The sequence below is a fragment of the Cucumis sativus genome, chromosome 5, assembly GCF_000004075.3.
Source record: "Cucumis sativus cultivar 9930 chromosome 5, Cucumber_9930_V3, whole genome shotgun sequence".
Classification (NCBI taxonomy): Eukaryota; Viridiplantae; Streptophyta; class Magnoliopsida; order Cucurbitales; family Cucurbitaceae; genus Cucumis; species Cucumis sativus.
This window is the reverse complement of record NC_026659.2, coordinates 3,025,221-3,043,948: the sequence shown is the minus strand read 5'-3', so window position 1 is coordinate 3,043,948 and position 18,728 is coordinate 3,025,221. Positions and strand designations below refer to the sequence as shown.

The 18,728-nt window shown below is 33.5% G+C and overlaps 1 protein-coding gene across 2 annotated transcripts; it reads left to right on the top strand.

Annotated features, from left to right (window-relative positions):
* Nucleotides 1-353: 353 nt before the first annotated feature.
* On the top strand, nt 354-18,408 carry LOC101220162 (tripeptidyl-peptidase 2). Of its 2 annotated transcripts, XM_004152334.3 has the most exons (34): nt 358-852; nt 1,057-1,135; nt 1,217-1,290; nt 1,512-1,621; nt 1,708-1,788; nt 2,332-2,418; nt 2,955-3,097; nt 3,491-3,641; nt 3,755-3,877; nt 4,039-4,122; nt 4,257-4,444; nt 4,935-5,109; nt 5,201-5,322; nt 5,416-5,495; nt 5,988-6,046; nt 6,166-6,320; nt 7,154-7,332; nt 7,441-7,553; nt 7,631-7,801; nt 8,226-8,354; nt 8,450-8,550; nt 8,641-8,758; nt 9,495-9,574; nt 10,940-11,012; nt 11,408-11,493; nt 11,568-11,619; nt 12,037-12,168; nt 12,253-12,324; nt 13,893-13,985; nt 14,748-14,843; nt 15,946-16,044; nt 16,200-16,292; nt 16,882-17,064; nt 18,013-18,408. In XM_004152334.3, the coding sequence occupies exons 1-34, from the start codon at nt 516-518 to the stop codon at nt 18,169-18,171; spliced, it is 4,077 nt and encodes a 1,358-aa protein (XP_004152382.2). In that variant the 5' UTR covers nt 358-515; the 3' UTR covers nt 18,172-18,408. The 2 variants fall into 2 exon arrangements, with proteins under 2 accessions (XP_031741818.1, XP_004152382.2); XM_031885958.1 differs by lacking the exons at nt 15,946-16,044; nt 16,200-16,292; nt 16,882-17,064; nt 18,013-18,408 and adding an exon at nt 15,056-15,235 and having other exon boundaries at nt 354-852.
* Nucleotides 18,409-18,728: the final 320 nt, after the last annotated feature.

The window sequence follows — 18,728 nt, the reverse complement described above, 5'->3', positions numbered from 1 at the left end:
GTTAATCATGTACTTTTTAAAAAGTTCAGGTGGTTAAAAGTCGAAGAAATTATTTCAAAATTTTCCAAAAACTTATATCTATAATGTTGTCTAAGATGTGTAGTTCAAAATAATTACACTTATGAATGCAGTGCAAAAGCAGACTTTATTATAACACAATTGTAGTTAGTCAAAGAATAAGAAAAAGAAAATAAAAAAAAAGAAGAAAAAGCGGAAAGAGATATTTTGTCAACAAAGAACTCAAAAGTTATTTCAATTTCAACCCTAAAAATAAAAAAAAAATAAAAGATAGATATTTTTTTAATGAATCGCCGACGACAAAACCAATAAAAACTGAACAAACAAAATTATTATAATTTTGGGCGCACGTGGTTTCCAACCTCCCCTAATCCACGCTCTCCTTTCCAATCTCAATTATCCTCACCGCACCCTCTCAGCCTCCACCACCTGTCCCCTCCGCCTCCACCGCCGTACCTTAACCACCATTCAATTTACTAAAACACCCTTCCATTCTCATGCAAAATGCACCGCTTTTACTTCAATTCCCCATTCTGCCCTCCCTGCTCTTCCCCTTCTCTTCTCTTTCACTTCCTTCTCCCACTGCTCCTTCCATTCCATTTCTTACCTCATTAGTCCACACCTCTGTTCTTCGAAAACGATTTTGTTTTCAGGCAATGCCTTCTGCTGGCGGTGGCGACGGCCTCGTTAATGGTGGTGGTGCTTTCTCCGGCTTCAGTCTCACTGAATCCTCCTTCTTAGCCTCTTTAATGCCTAAGAAAGAAATTGCTGCTGATCGCTTCATTGAGGCTAATCCTGAGTTCGATGGCCGTGGTGTTCTTATTGCGATTTTTGGTATGTTGTCATTGTTTGTTGGCTTGTGTTTATGACGATGAGGAGAAATAGATGATCTGGCTTGATTTGTTTTTACGCGTTGGATTTGCGATTATCTCTCTCTCCTTCTCTCTTTTTGTTTTGTTTTCTTTCTAGCATCATTTTGTTGTTTAAGTAACATTTGTTTAGGTAATTTAGTATTAGTTTACTGATGTTTCTTTTCAGATAGTGGTGTTGACCCTGCTGCTGCGGGATTGCAAGTGACATCAGATGGAAAGCCTAAGATATTGGATATTCTTGATTGGTATGAAGGGATTAGGATTGCATATCCTTAATTCTTATTGGTTGAGTTTGTTTATATTAATTTGTAATGCAATAATGTCAGTACGGGGAGCGGCGATGTTGATATTTCGAAGGTGGTGAAGGCTGATGAAGATGGTTGCATTATTGGAGCTTCAGGTTCTCATGCTAATAATTTTGCTTATCAGCCGATGGTTTTTATTATTGTTCTCCTTCTTTCTTTTCCCAAATAGTCAACTGTTACTTTAGATGTTCAACTATTTAACTTCTTGGAACTGGAAGGTGGATGGAGCATATTTCCTTCTTTCCTCCTTCCTTTTTCATTCTCTGTCTCTCGTGATCAAACTTGTTCGGTAATGTTTTCATTTCACTCTGGTTAGGGGCTTCTTTGGTTGTCAATTCTTCGTGGAAGAACCCTTCTGGTGAGTGGCATGTGGGGTATAAATTTGTTTATGAGTTATTTACAGACACATTGACTTCTCGTTTGAAGGTAAGAATATTAGTTTTGCTTGTTTTTGAGTTAAACACATGACATAATTAGTTCACACTAAATTTGTACATTATTCTACTCAACAGAAAGAGAGAAAGAAGGATTGGGATGAAAAGAACCAGGAGGAGATTGCCAAGGCTGTTAAGGTTCTTGATGACTTTGATCAGGTTGTTGACTATACCGTTTGCTAATTTTCACCATCTTATGTTAACTTCCATTAAATATTTGTATGAAGCTGCGAAGCTAAAAAATGGTAGTGCTTGTACTAGCATTACTAGAGCTACTAAAGTTCTGCACCCCAAACAGTCATTTAATTTCAAACATTTATGCTCATCATTTAATCATTTGATGAAATTGTTACCTATTAAATATTTACTTTTATGTGCTTGTTACTTTATTTTCCGTCTGTTGTTTTCATTCGTTTTATGTTTTTTGTTTTCTTTTAACCTTTTAAAAGAATTTTTCTTGCTGCCAAAGTTCACCACGATATTTTTAAAAACAAGCTCATGCTTAATGCACATGATCAACAAGCTCGTTCTTAAGTTTATTTTATGTACATGGTGGCTTATTTATTTTTATGTATAACTCATTGAAATATTTCCAAGTGAAAGGATGCTTTAGGTTGTTTTTGACTCCTCAGAATTGCACAATTGCACATTTTCACTGCCTGCCAATTTTGTTTGTACTCTTGAATAACATCCGTGTTTCAGAAACACACCAAGGTGGAGGACCCAAATCTGAAACGAGTTCGTGAGGACCTCCAACACCGAATTGATATTCTTAAGAAACAAGCTGACGTAAGTATTTTTTTGAGGTAATTTGTGTTAATGTTCCTAACTTCTGTCTTGTGTGATCGAAAATTTGTAACCATGAAATTGGTGAACTGATCAACTCATTACTTTCATATTATATAGTCGTTTCTTGGGAAATTAGGCCAAGTCTGGTTTACATCTGTGTATAGGTATATACATACATACATGCACACACATATATAGAAAATTTAGCTTAGCTCAGATAAAAAATATTATGTAAATAATAGCTAATGATATTTTTCTTTTGATAAGAAGTAATAGCTAATGAATAGTTACAAATACAACATAATGTAAGTAAAAGACCTACAACTTAAATCAGAATATATTGATAAAAGAAATACAACTTAAATGAGAATATGTTGATAAATCACCATTGTATGTAAAGGATACAACACTACAGAGAAAAATTGCTGTAATGTTATATAGCAATTTTGTTTAACCACTGCTTAATCAGGAATTTATGATTGTTGTGAACCAAAATCAGTATCTTATCTTTGTAGACGTGTTCTGTTATGTGTTAGTGCTATGATGACAAGGGGCCAGTCATTGATGCTGTTGTTTGGCACGATGGAGAAGTATGGAGAGTTGCTCTTGATACACAAAGCCTCGAGGACAAGCCTACCTCTGGAAAACTTGCCAATTTTGTGCCACTAACAAATTATAAGTAAGTTTTAGATTCAAAGGGAAAGCACCCCCTGAAGTATCTTAAATTAAGATTGTGGACATATATATAAATAAATAAAATAGTTAAAGGGGAATTGTCAAAAATGGCAAAATGCACAAACTATTTACACTTTATGGCAAAATCAAGTGTAATGAGTTTTTATCCTTTATTGGTTTTTTTGCCATAGATTTTAAATAGTTTGTATTTTTTTATTAGTCTTGAAAAAAACCCCTCAATTGATTAACTAATTTTAATCAAGTTCAGCAATATTGTGGTCAATTCATCTTTTGAAGAGATGCATCTATTTTCCTTGACCGTTGTTGGTTAGTTTGTTGGATGATACAGTTTTGCAGCTGGAATATTTTAGTCTAAATTATGGTTGACTCTTGACAGGATTGAAAGGAAGTTTGGCGTGTTTAGCAAGTTGGATGCTTGTACATTTGTCGTTAATGTGTACGATGAGGGAAATATCTTAAGTATAGTTACAGATTGCTCTCCTCATGGTACTCATGTTGCTGGTATTGCTACTGCTTTCCATCCAAAGGTGCAATAAAATCTCAATCTTTGAAAAAGAAAAAGTTTGAGAAGGACATGCATGGTTTTGTTTGTTTTGTTTTTTAAAAACATGTTTTGATTTGAACTTATGATTATTGTTAGGAACCCTTGTTGAACGGAGTTGCTCCTGGTGCACAACTGATATCTTGTAAGATTGGAGACACGCGTTTAGGGTCAATGGAGACTGGAACTGGGCTGACTCGAGCATTGATAGCGGCTGTGGAGGTGGCTTTGGTTTACAATAACAATTCTCTTTTCATTATCATTCTTATAGAGTTAACTTCAGAATCTTTCTCTCCATGCTGAAATATTTGTTTATTTGTGAAGGACAAGCTTCTTGTTTGAGTTAATCTTTCTAATTATGTCCAATATTCATATTTTTGCAGCATAAATGTGATCTCATAAATATGAGTTATGGTGAGCCAACATTACTTCCGGACTATGGTCGCTTTGTTGACCTTGTTAATGAGGTGACTATTTTGAACATAGTGATTGAAGCTGATGAGTCATCTGATTTTTTGAATATACAATTATAACTTCAGTTCTCTCATTTCAGTTTTATGCTATTTTAATCATTATAGATCTTTTTAATTCTTAATGGCAGGCGGTAAACAAGTACCGGTTAATATTTGTGAGCAGTGCTGGTAATAGTGGGCCAGCTTTGAATACTGTTGGTGCTCCTGGTGGTACAAGTTCAAGTATTATAGGAGTTGGTGCCTATGTCTCTCCGTCGATGGCTGCTGGTGCTCATTGTGTGGTTGAAGCTCCCAGTGAAGGGCTTGAATATACTTGGTAGTTTTCACTCTGATTTTTAACTTGACATCTAGCTTATGGACTATAAAACATGGGATCTGAAAGATTAATCTTTAAAATGTATATTTGAACAATATTTCTAAGGAAAACTGGGTTTATGGACTTCTAGTCACCAAGCTTTATACATGTAGGAAAGGGAGAAAAGGGGTGCCAATAAAGTAATATTTGAGGAATAAGGGAAGGTGTGCTTTAATCTTTTCTTTTGGGTGTGTGTGGCTGTGATTTTTGTGGGGCCATGTGGATTATTTAGTTAGATTTTTTTTTTTTGAGATGTTACTTTTGTTGTATATATAGTATTTTAATTTAAATTCAAAACTTTAATGTCTATAACCTGGATAATTTGTTATATTTGAACCATATTCTTGAACATAGTGTTTTGAAAATTGAACGAGTTGCACTCCTTGACCAGGGGACTTTTTACTCTTCAACAGTATTTGATTCATTCATAACTGGCAAATGTGGGATGTAGGTCAAGTCGTGGACCAACGGCAGATGGAGATCTTGGTGTTTGTATAAGTGCTCCTGGTGCTGCTGTTGCTCCCGTTCCTACATGGACCCTACAAAGACGAATGCTTATGAATGGGACCTCTATGGCATCTCCATCTGCCTGTGGGGGCATTGCATTACTCATTAGTGCAATGAAGGTCTTTCCTTGCAAATTATAGTGAACAATCTTTTAATTGTTATGTTTGGCAAAATTTATTTCTTTATAACTGAGTAATGTCGTCCATGCAGGCTGAGAACATTACTGTGAGCCCGTATCTTGTGAGGAAGGCTCTTGAGAATACAACCATTCCGGTGGGTTGCTTACCAGAAGATAAATTATCCACTGGACAGGGGCTCATGCAAGTTGACAAGTTAGATTTTGTGCCCTAGCTCAGCCATCTAATTTGCTAGAAATAAAGAGAAGAACACTATTTATAGTTGATATATTATTTACAATTTTTCAGGGCATATGAATATATTAGGCAGTCCCAGAATGTTCCTTGTGTTTGGTATAAAGTGAAGATTAATCAATCTGGAAAATTATGTAAGTTTATTCTGCTCATATATCATTTCTCATTTTTTCTGTGACACGATCTGGTAATATATTCATTATACTATATTGAGAGCTAGATGAAACAAGAGAGGAGCAAAGGTAGAGAAGAATAGTTTGTGAGGATGTATCATCCTCTTGGTAGCTGTTTCAAAAACATCATTTAATCATCTTACGAGTTGGAAACCCTATTTTCAAGGGGTATTTTTGTGGGCTTGTTTTTTGTATGCTCTTATATTTTTTCATTTTTTCTCAATAGAAGTTGATTTTATAAAAAACACTTTTTAGTCACCTTCCTTAACAGTATTACGTAATATATTTTTGTTGTAGCATATATTTCTTCCTAAGGTCAGGCCTACTGCTTTCTTTTATATTTCTCTCAATTATCATCCTTTTGACAACTACTTTTTATCTTCTTGGCTATGACTTTTGATTCTCTATATTTCTTTATTCTAAATATTTACGGTTTGCATGTCTTAATTTTAGCTCCTACAACACGAGGAATTTACTTGAGAGAGGCTAGTGCCTGCCGTCAACTTTCTGAGGTGTGGTCATTGACTTTTTGTATTGCTTTTAAGAAGTAAAATCATACCCACTACTTTTACCTCGGACTTTTGAACTTACCACTTGTAATTAATATATAAATTATGTGATGTTTTATCAGTGGACAGTACAAATTGAACCCCAGTTTCATGAAGACGCGAATAACTTAGAAGAGCTGGTCCCTTTTGAGGAGTGTATCGCATTGCATTCCAGTGAAAAAACAGTTGTCACTGTTCCTGATTATTTGCTTCTCACACATAATGGACGCAGCTTCAAGTGAGTTAACAATTTTCAAGCCTTTACTCTCCTGTGCTTTTGTATTTCTCAACATTTGCCACAGCTTGAATCTTCTTAATTTGCGTTTATGTTAGGATGATATAATATTAAATTTATTTTTACCCATCTGCTTAAGCTTTTGGGTTAAACATGTAGATGATTCAAGAAATCCTGTGTTCTAACTCCTACAACGTTATTTCCTTCTCCATTAATATTCATTTTTCACTTGGATCTTTTACATATTTATCCACAAGCTTTTGGGAGAGTGATAGAATAATATAATAATAAATTTACCTTCATCCATCAACTTAAGCTTTTGGGTCAATGAGTAATTTAATAAATTCATTTTTTCATTTGTTTGGCCTTTTTTTTCTGTCACATTACATGGTAATTTGCAGTTATAGGTTCTACCCAGCTTACCAAGTATTTTAAATTTCTATTTCATGGTTTATGCCCATGGGTTTCTCAGATTTGAAAAAGTTATATACGTTCTTTTCATATTTTCATCTTACTTCACACAACCAGCTGGTGGGTTTTGAATTTCAGAAAACCGACACCGACCGGCTCTCCCCTTAAAGTGATTGACTGACGTTGTTTTGATTGGTTGGTTGAAGTTCGTTTAGCCCTATGTATCACATCAATCTATTTATAATAACAAAAAGATAGTTATTTTTAATGCAGAAAATGATGATTACTTTTTAGTTACTTGTTAAAATGGGCATCCTTTCTTTCTGAAGGACGATAATGCACTTAAAAGGTTAAGCAAGTCTACTTTTGGCCACTCAGTGGTGTTTTGTTCATGATAGACTGTAAGCCTTAATTGTTCTTTTCAGCGTAGTGGTTGACCCTTCCAATCTTAGTGATGGCCTGCACTATTATGAACTCTATGGCATTGATTGCAAGGCTCCATGGCGGGGTCCTTTATTCAGAATCCCAGTAACTATAACAAAGCCAGTAGTTGTGGTGGATCGCCCTCCAATAGTTTCTTTTACAAGAATGTCATTTTTACCAGGTTAATTTTTCCGACAATATTTATATACTTTGAGTAAATTGTAGACCCTCCTGTAAAAAAGATATTTTAATGGAATCTATCTGTATTTTCTTCAATATGCCACCTTAGGCCATATAGAGCGGAGGTTCATAGAGATACCACATGGTTCTAGTTGGGTTGAAGCAACCATACAAACTATAGGATTTGACACGACAAGGAAATTTTTTATTGACACAGTTCAGGTAAGTGGAGTGTGAGCGACTATACACAATATCAAGGGACGTATCTAGTCAAAATAATGAATATTTTCATTTTCCAGATTTTGCCCTTGAAAAGGCCTTTGAAGTGGGAGAGTGTGGTAACATTCTCGTCTCCTGCTTCCAAGAGTTTTTGTTTTCCTGTTGTGGGTGGTCAAACTATGGAACTGGCAATTGCTCAATTTTGGTCAAGTGGGATTGGAAGCAGGGAGTCATCGCTTGTAGATTTTGAGGTAGTGAGTTTGTATTAATAATTTAACATCTAATCTCGACTTTTGGTTTGATTTTTTAGGTTTAACTATATCTGTGATTGTTTTTTCATGATAGAACCCAGAAGTAATGTGACTGAATTTTTATGCTTCTAGTTCATCAGTCATGATATGAAAATACTTCTAGTTTTACATTGCCATATCTTACTCTTGTTGAAACAAAAGGAAAAACTGAGACGGGAAAATTAGGTCTTCTCAATTTCTTCTATCATTGGTGTAAACCAAATGGAAGAAAGTTTTATTGATAATCTTTTGGCTACTTGTCTTTTACAAATAAGCATTAGTATTTATTCTGGTGTAAGCTAACCGATATCTAACTCACAAGCTTAACCATAAAAAAAGGGAACTTATTAGGGAAGATTAACATTGAGTTTATGGAATTTTTTAGTTAACATTTCATGGAGTTAGTACCAACAAAGATGAAATAGTGTTTGATGGAAGTGAAGCGCCTGTCAGAATTGATGCTGAAGCTTTGTTGGCATCAGAAAAACTTACTCCTGCTGCCATCCTGAACAAGGTGAGGGAACGAAATGATTAGGTTAGGTGAATTATTTGTTGTTGTAATTAAATTGCTCTATATGTTGTGATTTTTCTCTTCATTCTAATTTGCAGATAAAAGTTCCATATCGGCCATGTGAAGCCAAACTTTGCACACTTCCTACGGATCGTGACAGATTGCCTTGTGGGAAACAGATTTTATCACTGACACTGACGTGAGTTAACAGTGATGATTGCTATTTTTTTCTTTATTAAAGATATTGTTGGTGCCAAACAAATGTCATGCACTTTTTTTCATTTTGTAGCTACAAGTTCAAATTAGAAGATGGAGCTGAAGTGAAACCTACTATTCCATTGTTTAATGACCGTATATATGACAATAAATTTGAGTCTCAATTCTATATGATCTCTGACACAAATAAGGTACTTCGACGCCATTTTCCTTGTTACGTGAAATATCACATTGCGTTCATCAATTGCATTTGATAAAAAATCATGCTTGTGAAAGTTCCACCTAGTCCACAAATATACTTGAGATAGTTTGACTTTCTCCACTTTCACACTTTTAAAACCCTTGTGGATTGTTAAAAAAAATAACAACTAAAAGAAAAAAGAAAAATGGAAAATGAAGAAAAAAACCCTTAATAGATCATTTTTGCTGGTGTATAGGACTCCTGTAAATGTAGGAATATCCTAATATTAGGGAGAATTTAATTAGTTGGTTTTCATTCTCTCTTCCATACTAATTTTTCTTGCTACTCTAGTAGCATTTTCCGAAAAGAATTTAGAGTTTAAATTGTGTTGATTTATAGCTGAATCAATTGAAAATAGTTATGAATTACTAGCAATGGGTTTTAGTTGATTCATTAATAAAAGTTTAGGGTTTCAATTAATATAATTGTTAGCTTGAAGTTTTAATTGATACAATTTCCAATTTTGGTGTTAAACTCATTTTCCCCTAAATATAAACTCCTAACACACCACTAGTATTACAAAAATATAAAGAAAATCTAACCGAACCAAATTGAATAAGAGTAAGTATTAGGTTTTTCAAATAGAGAGAGAAGACAGAGCAAGTATAGATATCGAAATGGGATTGCGTTGCAATATTTCTTTTACTTTTATCATCTGAATTACTTGTTTTGTTTGTTTCATGTAGCGTATTTTTGCTATGGGTGATGCATACCCAAAGTTCAAAAAACTCCCCAAGGGAGAATATAATTTACAGCTACATATAAGGTATGAATCTCTTTTCATGGCATATTATTGTATTTTACCATTGAGCTTTGTACTCGGCTCTTTGCTTGTGATAAAGTTCTGCAAATACCACGACATTGTTTTGCTCCCAATTGTGGATTTTGTGAACATCTTGTTGATAATTCTCTGAACAATACTAGCTTTTGCATTTTTGACATTCTTAGTGTTTGAATGATCTTAAAATTTAATGGACTACTTCCAAATAAAGTGGACATTAGCGATTGAATGGGGAAAAGGAGACTTGAGAATCCTCCCAGTAAAAGGAAAACATGTAAAAAGTAAGAAAACAACGGGGAAGTTGTGCAAAAAGAATAGCTTTCACATTTTTCACATTTTTAGAGTTTGAATGATTTTATCATTTAATGGACCACTTCCAAATAAAGTGGACTGATGCTAACAATTGAATGGGAAAAACGAGAGTTGAGAATCCTTCCAGTAAAACGAAAAAATGTACAAGGTAAGAAAATAATGGGGAATTAGAAGGGATAATTTAAGAAAGTGACTTTAATGCTCTAAATCAAGTTGGGGGGACCATACGTGGCTGATTTAAGGATTCGTTTGGGATTTTGTAGCGTGTAGTTGTGCATTTAGAAAAATCAGTTGAGAAGGAAAGTAAAATAGTGTTTGGTAAATTTTAATGTACTTTACTTTTTAGTTCTATGAGCCAAAGTAGACTCTTATTATTTTAATTATTTTCATATTGATGGATAATTTATAACTTATTATAATATAATTATTTAAAAATTTAACTGTTTCGAAGTGCAAAAGAATTTATGCAATTCAAATGAGAATTCTATTCAACCTAAGAAGCATGGACATGTCATGAGCCATGATACAAATACGTGGCACACCAATTTCTAAAAGACTAGAACACAAACATGCATATTGGGCACACAAATTATTTTATTATTTAATTTTCTTTTCAGAATATGTAAATTTAACACAAATGCAAAATATACTTGGCTAAAAACATATAAAGTTAAGTAAATTAATGGGATTCGAAAACTTAAAAGATATAGAAGGATTTTGTTGGCTATGGCATAGAAAGAAGATGTCGTTCGAATACTTTAAGAATGACCACTGTATAATCATTAGTCTATAAGAAAATCTCGGCTAGATTATAGGAAATGGCCATGAACTTTGAGAAATAACTACTAGTGAAGAAATTTGATACCATCCAAATTTGTGCCCATTTTTTAAACACCAATCTTTGTGAAGAACAGTAGAACACTATGTTATTTTTTTTTAAATCGAACTTAATTCCTTCATGCTAAGCTTAGAGTTTGCTAATGGTTCAATTCTGTAGCAGTCCTACAATGTTCTCTTAGAATTTCTCCTGATTTTCAGGCACGAGGATGTGCAATGTTTGGAAAAAATGAAGCAGTTGGTGGTGTTTATAGAAAGAAAATTGGAGGATAAGGTAACATGTTAAAAGTTTTTAAGAACTTTTTTTTTGCTTGTTTGTATATGGATGCCACAAATTGCCGTCTTGATTTTTGATGTCTGTCTTTCTGTAGAAAGCAGAGAAATTTCCGTTAGAACTTCCCGTAGGAGTACAATTTCACTTATCTGTTACTCGTGCCTTCTGCTATCTCTCTCCAATTTTTGGAAATTGTTGGTTTTGTTTGTCATCAGATAGAATAACCGTCTTTGCCTTTTGAACTTCGTTTGAGTTGTAGCCAACAATGAACTATTGGCATGTATTATTAGTATATATTAGTTTATTGTGCAATCTTGTTGCTTGATATTAATGTAGATGAAAATTTACTTCAATGCTATTACACTGAACTGTATGCTTATTTGACTTGCATATAGGATACAATTAAATTGAACTTTTTCTCTCAACCCGATGGTCCTATGATAGGGAATTCTGCTTACAAATCCTCAGTTTTAGTTCCTGGGTATGTTGTCGAGAAACTTTCCCTTTGTTCTATTGCTCAGTTCAATACTCAATTTGATGCATTTTCTTTGGTAGGAAAAAGGAAGCCTTCTTTATAGGCCCACCATCAAAAGATAAGTTCCCTAAGGTAAATTTATATTTTTCATTTCATTATTTTCGATAAGTACTGAATACTTCGCATCAGTCTGTTGAGTTGGATACCTATAATCCCTGAATATGCTGGAGGGGCATTTGTATGGAAGATTTCATAGAGAGTAATTGCATACGGAAGGAAAATTCCAACTATAGAAGACAACAAATGGCCGTGAGTTCAATTCATGGTAGCCACCGACATAAGAGTAAATATCGTACAGATGAAGCCCAAATGTTTTAGGGTTAGATGTGTTGTCCTGTGAGACTAGTGGTGGTGTGCGTAATCTGGCCCACTCATTGATATATTAGAAAAGAAAAAAAGAAGAGAGCAAATGGCTTTTTTATTTATTTTTAGTTCCTGCAGTTCCAATTTCTGAAATAAGTAAATAAAATATTAGTTTACTCATTTCAGAATTCTCCTCAAGGATCGGTTCTCTCGGGAGCAATCTCATATGCAAAACTAGGTATTGTTAATTCAAGTAAGGAAAGTTCACGGAAGATGCCTGCATATTATCAAATCTCCTTCATAGTGCCACCAACTAAGGTTGTTTGCTTTACTGTAGCATGTTTGTCCCCTTCAATCAAACTCTGGACTTAACCTAAAAAAAATTTGTGTATTTTTTGGCAGCCTGAAGAAGACAAGGGTAAAGGATCTTCTCCAGCCTTGACGAAGACGATTTCTGAGCGTCTAATAGAAGAGGTATGCAAAAGATTATATAACGCTAGTCCGTCGAACATAGTCTCAATAACTAAGAGTTCATGGACTCGATCCATGGTGACCATCTATCTAGTAATTAATTCCCTATGAGTTTCCTTGATACCCAAGTGTTATAGGGTTAGGTGGATTGCCTTGTGAGACTAGTTGAGGTACGCGTAAGCTGGTCCAGAAACTTATGTAAAAGAAAAAAACACCATAATCTGTCGTATATCTTATGCCACCATTTTCGAGATGAATTCTACCCTATCTATGGGTGAGGTTAGGGGTTGTCCGTATGACATTTTGTTTGATTTCATTAGAAACAACATTTTCATTCTATCAATCTCTTAAATTATGGAAGCCTATATCTAAACGCTGGGTAGAAGCCTATATCTGAAGGCTGAGTATCCATTTGCAAATAATTCTTTTACTAATCAATAAAATAAGTAAAAAGTTGTTTTTAACTAGCTTCACTATTCTTTCTTTAAACTTTTGATAGACTACTTTGTCCTTTTTCTTGGCTTTCAAGCTGGCAGTTTTCAACTAAATAATATTTTCTCTCATCCTTGTAAATAGAAGATTTTCTTTTTGCTGCAATGTGCTAAAACTACTTTGTTTATTTCTATCTAAGAAGCACGGGCACACATTAATCGGGGCATGCTCTGGAAACATGTTTGATATGAAAGAAAACATGTCTAATATTTTGTTATTACTTTTTTTTTCTCTCTCGAACGTGTCCATGACACACCTTGGGTATGCTCGGATATACATTAAAATAAGGAAAATTATTATAAATAGCAAATTGCTGAAAATATTTACAAAATATAGCAAATTTTAGATTCTATTATTGATAGAATTGATAAAATTTTTGCTATATTTTCTAAATATATTGGTTTTATTTTGCTATCTTTGAAAATGACCTTTAAAATTATTATTATTATCGTTATTATTATTTTGATAAGAAACATTGAAACAAAGTAATATCCCAATCAAAGATAAAAGAGGAATACAACCTAAAGGCAAGGGGTTGAGACGACCCCCCTACCCCCACATTAAAATTATAAAATACATTGGACAAGATTAAAAGGCAAGCCCCTTAGGCTTCTTGTCCTTTTTATTATATAGATGTATTTAATCATTTTGCAGATTTCTTGTGTCGTTATTGGAATATGTTTATTTATCCTTTATAGAATGTTTTCTTTTTTTTGTCTATTTTTCCTTTTGGTTCACTGTACTTTTGAATTAGTCTCATTTTAATATTTCAATGAAAAGTTATGTTTCCTTATACATACATATACACACGCACATACAAATGCTATATACACACGCTATACACACACACACACACATACATTATGTGTGTATGTATTTCGTTTTTTTGTGGGGGAAAAAAGGTTTTCCCTCTCTGAGTCTGTTTCCATGGTTCTTGTATTTCCATTTTGAGATTTATTGCTTTCCCTTTCCGTGTCTTAGCTTTCCTCTTATCTTCCTCTAACAATGCTTTTGAGATTGGTGATAATTTTAATTATCTTCCACAAGTAATTGGTGTATTTTATCCTTCCCTTGGTCAGGTTCGTGATGCAAAGATCAAATTTCTTTCAAGCCTAAAACCTGAAAGCGATGAAGAGTTTTCAGAATGGAAGAAGTTGTGCTCATCCCTTAAGGTTCAAACTTGTTTTTTCAATTTTATTTAAAATATTTTCAGCATGGGGATTGTTCTGTGTTTTCTGTTTGAAATTATGCTTGTCTATTGTGTAAGAAGACTAGTGACTTACGAGTAACTTTTAAAGTTTAAATTAATAATTGATATGATAGTAAGATTTACCACTTCTCTTTTTAGAATGTGATTGAAAATTGTACAAATAATGATTATTTTTTTAATATTACAAATTAGGTAATTTAGAGGATTACAAATATATTGTGAAATTTAAATAATTAGTGACAGAAAATTAAAACTTCAATTTTAAGTGATTTTTATGATTAATTTTCATCATGGAGCTCTCGATCCAAAGTTTTTTATGATTACTCCATATGGGAGATATGCTTAAATTGGAATGCTTTCATCTCTCCTTGCTAATCTATGTATCTTCATATTTTCTTTGAAATATTCAGTTTCTTGTACTTTTGAGCATTACTCTTTTCATTAAATCAATGAAAAGTTCTCTTTCCCATCCTAAAAAGACGATGTCTGCTAGTCTAGAGTAATAACTAGGTTTATCCTACTCGTTAGGAAGCATCTTTTACAAGGTTTATCCTACTCGTTAGGAAGCATCTTTTACAATGATCTTTTGCTTGGACTGATCTTATGCAACATGATGTCAAGGATATTTATGAAAAAATATCCGTGTAGATTTATTAATCAGTTTGGATTTCTACATATTTGTTACTAACATCTTTGACCGATATTGATATTATACTTTTGCTAGAGCGAATATCCAAACTACACCCCGCTGCTTTCAAAAGTACTGGAAGGTTTGATTTCTCAGAGAAATATTGAGGACAGAAGCTGCCATGACGAAGAGGTTAGTGGATCTTAATAAAAATCATTTGGATCTTTTAGAAAAAAGAAAGGATTTAAAAAACAGGAAATCTTACTGAAGTCGTGTCATATCTGTTCTGTTGGCAACTCTATAGTGATAAGAGGTGAGATTGACGTTTGTTGCATCTTCCTATTTGAGTGTGTGTTTAAATGATAATTTCACTAACGAAGTAAACGTTTTACCCTGGAAAAAAGAATTTACGCAAAAAAAATAATCAAGAGACAAAATGGGGGAGCACAGGAAATTCTTCAAGTCACCAATCAGCCAAAAGCTTAAGCTCTTAAGACAGGGTAAATTTAACAATATATCAGTACTCTATCACTTCCTCTCACTTGTGGGGTTGAAAATTTATTGAAGGGCCAACAAATAGAATTTAATATTAATTAAGGAAGAAATAACTCCATGTGAGTTCAAACTCGAAATTTCTTGCTCTAATACCATTTTAAATCACCAATCAATCAAAAAGCTTAAGCTCATAGGTTGTGGCGATTTAATATTATATCAACAACCTATTTAATATTATATCAACACTAAAAAAGACTCGTTGGGTGCTTAAGATAACAAAAAAATTACGATATCATTTTTGGAAAGGATGTCAAGAGTCAAGTCTTCTATCCTAGTGGCTAGAACATACGCTGATTTCTTCCAATCACGTTATCCTACTACATTAGTTAACATATCGCCGAAATAGATTTTGTCTTGTTTTTTCTTATATCTGTTGTACAAATTTTTATATGAGATACTCTGCGTATTGTGTAGCCTAACTTCACCATCTCGATAAGTTTTGAAGCTAATCCTGTGAGGTGTTGCTATGATATATCCCACGTACATTTAGAGGAAGGGCAAATTGAGATTGACAATTCTTTTGATAAATGCTTCATAATAGATGCACAATGTAATGACCGAACCTATTTATACTATTAGATAGTTTAAACATAAGTAAACAATTGAACGACTACCCTTAAAATAGAATTACTGATGTATCGCCACTGGAGAATCTCAACTAGAATACAAAACAATTTTGTACAAATAACATAGTATTAAAAAAATGACACAATCTTTCACAAATGTGTACTTTTCATAGGTCATTGATGCTGCAAACGAGGTAGTTGATAGCATAGACAGAGATGAGCTGGCCAGGTATTTTGCACTGAAAAATGATCCCGAAGATGAAGACGTGGAGGTAATGCACTTTTACTACAATGGTGTTGATTATCCAAAATTTTTTGTTACATATTTAATTTACATTTAAAAGAAGTTTAGTAAAAGCAGTAGTATTTAGGTTTTCTCTTGAGCTCCTAAATTAATCGCTACTGTCTTCCCTTCTCTTAATCACAGAAAATCAAGAAGAAGATGGAGGCTACCCGCGATCAATTGGCAGGGGCACTATACCAAAAAGGGCTAGCCTTGGCAGAAATTGAGTCTTTAAAGGTTTGAAATTGTGACTTTTTCTTTCTAATAAATAGTAACACAAGGTTCTCATGATATCTTTGATTACATCTGTGATTTATTTTGCGTTCAGAATGAAAAATTACCTCAACCATTTCTATAAAACCATAATATGTCATCTTTGACCATGCATATTAACAGTTTATTTTCTTCTTATTTATTTCTTATGCTATATTTGATGGGCTTTGAATAATCATTGACAAATGAGTGTCAATTCTCCGTTAGAGCTTAGTGATTTTGGGGACTAAAATTTTTTTAGGCATAAAAATGGGAAATCATAACTTCAATTTTCTGTATTTTTGTTTACACCTTATTTTATAATCAATATTTTATGTATTAGGTAATTATGTGAATCCAACCAATGTTTTGAAATTACATGCGATAGGAGCATGAAAAGAGATTTTATGAGTCAGTTAACTACTTAACTTTAACCTAACAATTTTAGTCGTTGAAGATTGAGGTGGCTTAATTTCAAAATGTGTGTGGTTGATTACCTATATGAAAGTAACGTTAACGACCTAGCCTACTTTGTTTTCTGGGATGAACAATGGAATGATTCTATCTTTGACAGAGCGAGGTTGAGAGTACTTCGACACTTGTTCGAGAAGATGCAAAAGATGCTGGGAAGTCTGAGGATTCTTTTGAAGAGAATTTCAAAGAACTGAGGAAATGGGTAGATGTCAAGTCTTCCAAGTTTGGAACTCTTGCAGTGTTGCGTGAAAAGCGCTGTGGGAGGCTAGGTACAGCGCTGAAGGTACTACCTCTTGCTATTTTCTTCTCTTTTTCTTTTGGTAACATTGTGTTTGGATGAGGTCTCAACCAACTCTTATTTGGACTTTGATCTTGGTGAATTTCCACTCCTGTAAAAGCAGTCTTAATACCATCAATAATTTATATTTAAATAATCAAAATAATTAACTAAATTTTATTTGATTCAGACATAGAAGGTACTTTGGTTCTAGTTTTCAGAATTTTATATCTAACTCTTTATTTCAACCAAGTTTGAAGAATTTTTTTATGGTCTTGTCTCACAAAGTAGGAATGGCCATATTCCTCTATTCAAGAGTATTTGCAGCTGGAGTAAATCGTTACTTGTTAGGTTCCATTTGGTAACCCTGGGTTTTTTCGGCTTTTGTATTTCGTTTTTCGTTTTTCTCTCAACTTTTAACAATAGGTTGTCGTTCTAAGTCAAATTCCAAATTCTAAAAACAAATTTTTAAAATTCCAAACTTTTTTTAAAGCTTGGTTTGTTTTTGATAGCAATGTTATTAGAGGGATATTTATAGTAGTAAATAGTTTAAGTAGTTTGTTAGGGATGCTTGGTTATTAATACAGTGAGTAGGGAAGACTGAGTGAATAGCGCTACCGAGTGATCTCAAGACTGAGAGGGTCCAAGTACATTGAACACTTAGTTTATCTTGTATCGGTAGAGAATAGATAAATATAGCAAGTTAATATGAGATGCCTTTGTCCCTCCCTAAGGTGCTTAAGTAGCTAACAAATTATTGGCTTAACTTTTCAAAACCTAAAATCCAAGAACCAAATGGTTACGATCAAATTGAGGACATTCTTAGACAGTTTGTTTTTCACTTAATGGCTGCAGCCGGGGTCGAGTCTCATTTTTATCATGCTTTCTTCTTTGTTGAATAATAATAAGGCTTGTTGAATTTGTACTGATGTTAAACTTAAGCTGTTACAACAGGTAGTTACTGACGTTATTGAAAACAATGGAGAAACTCCCAAGAAGAAACTCTATGAACTGAAGTTGTCTTTGCTTGAAGAGATTGGTTGGTCTCATTTGGTATCATATGAAAAGCAATGGATGCATGTACGTTTTCCTTCAGGCCTTCCTCTATTTTAAAGTCTTTGGCCAATTTTTAGTTGCATTGCCCAAATAAGTTATTGGATTTGCTATCTTTTGTTTCATTCCCCAAATAAATGCTTTTTTTTTCTCTCGTTTACGTCGGGTCCCTTAAGATTATGATGTGAAGCAAATGGCATAAAAATCCATATTATTGAACGTTCATGAAATGACAATGTTGTATAAGATGTATTCCAGTTTAGGTTTTCAATCTCATAGAAGTCTTCTTAGTTCCAATTTCCTTCAAGTTTTTGTGCCCAATAGTTGAAGAAGTACCGAGATATTATCAGACATAAAAGTAAAAAGGTTATATAAATATAACACTAAGTTATTCAAAGCTTCATTGATTCGTTAAACAAAGTTGAAAATTGAAAAGTTGAAAAGCCAACTCAAAGAATCAAAGAGGCAAAAGCAAAATTTGATTTCTACCCATCTAATTTGATGTTCATATTCCCTAATTATACACCACTGTTCAATAATCTAAAAACTACTAATTTGATGTTCATATTCCCAAATCATACACCACTGTTCAATAATCTCAAAACTTAGGTTAGTTG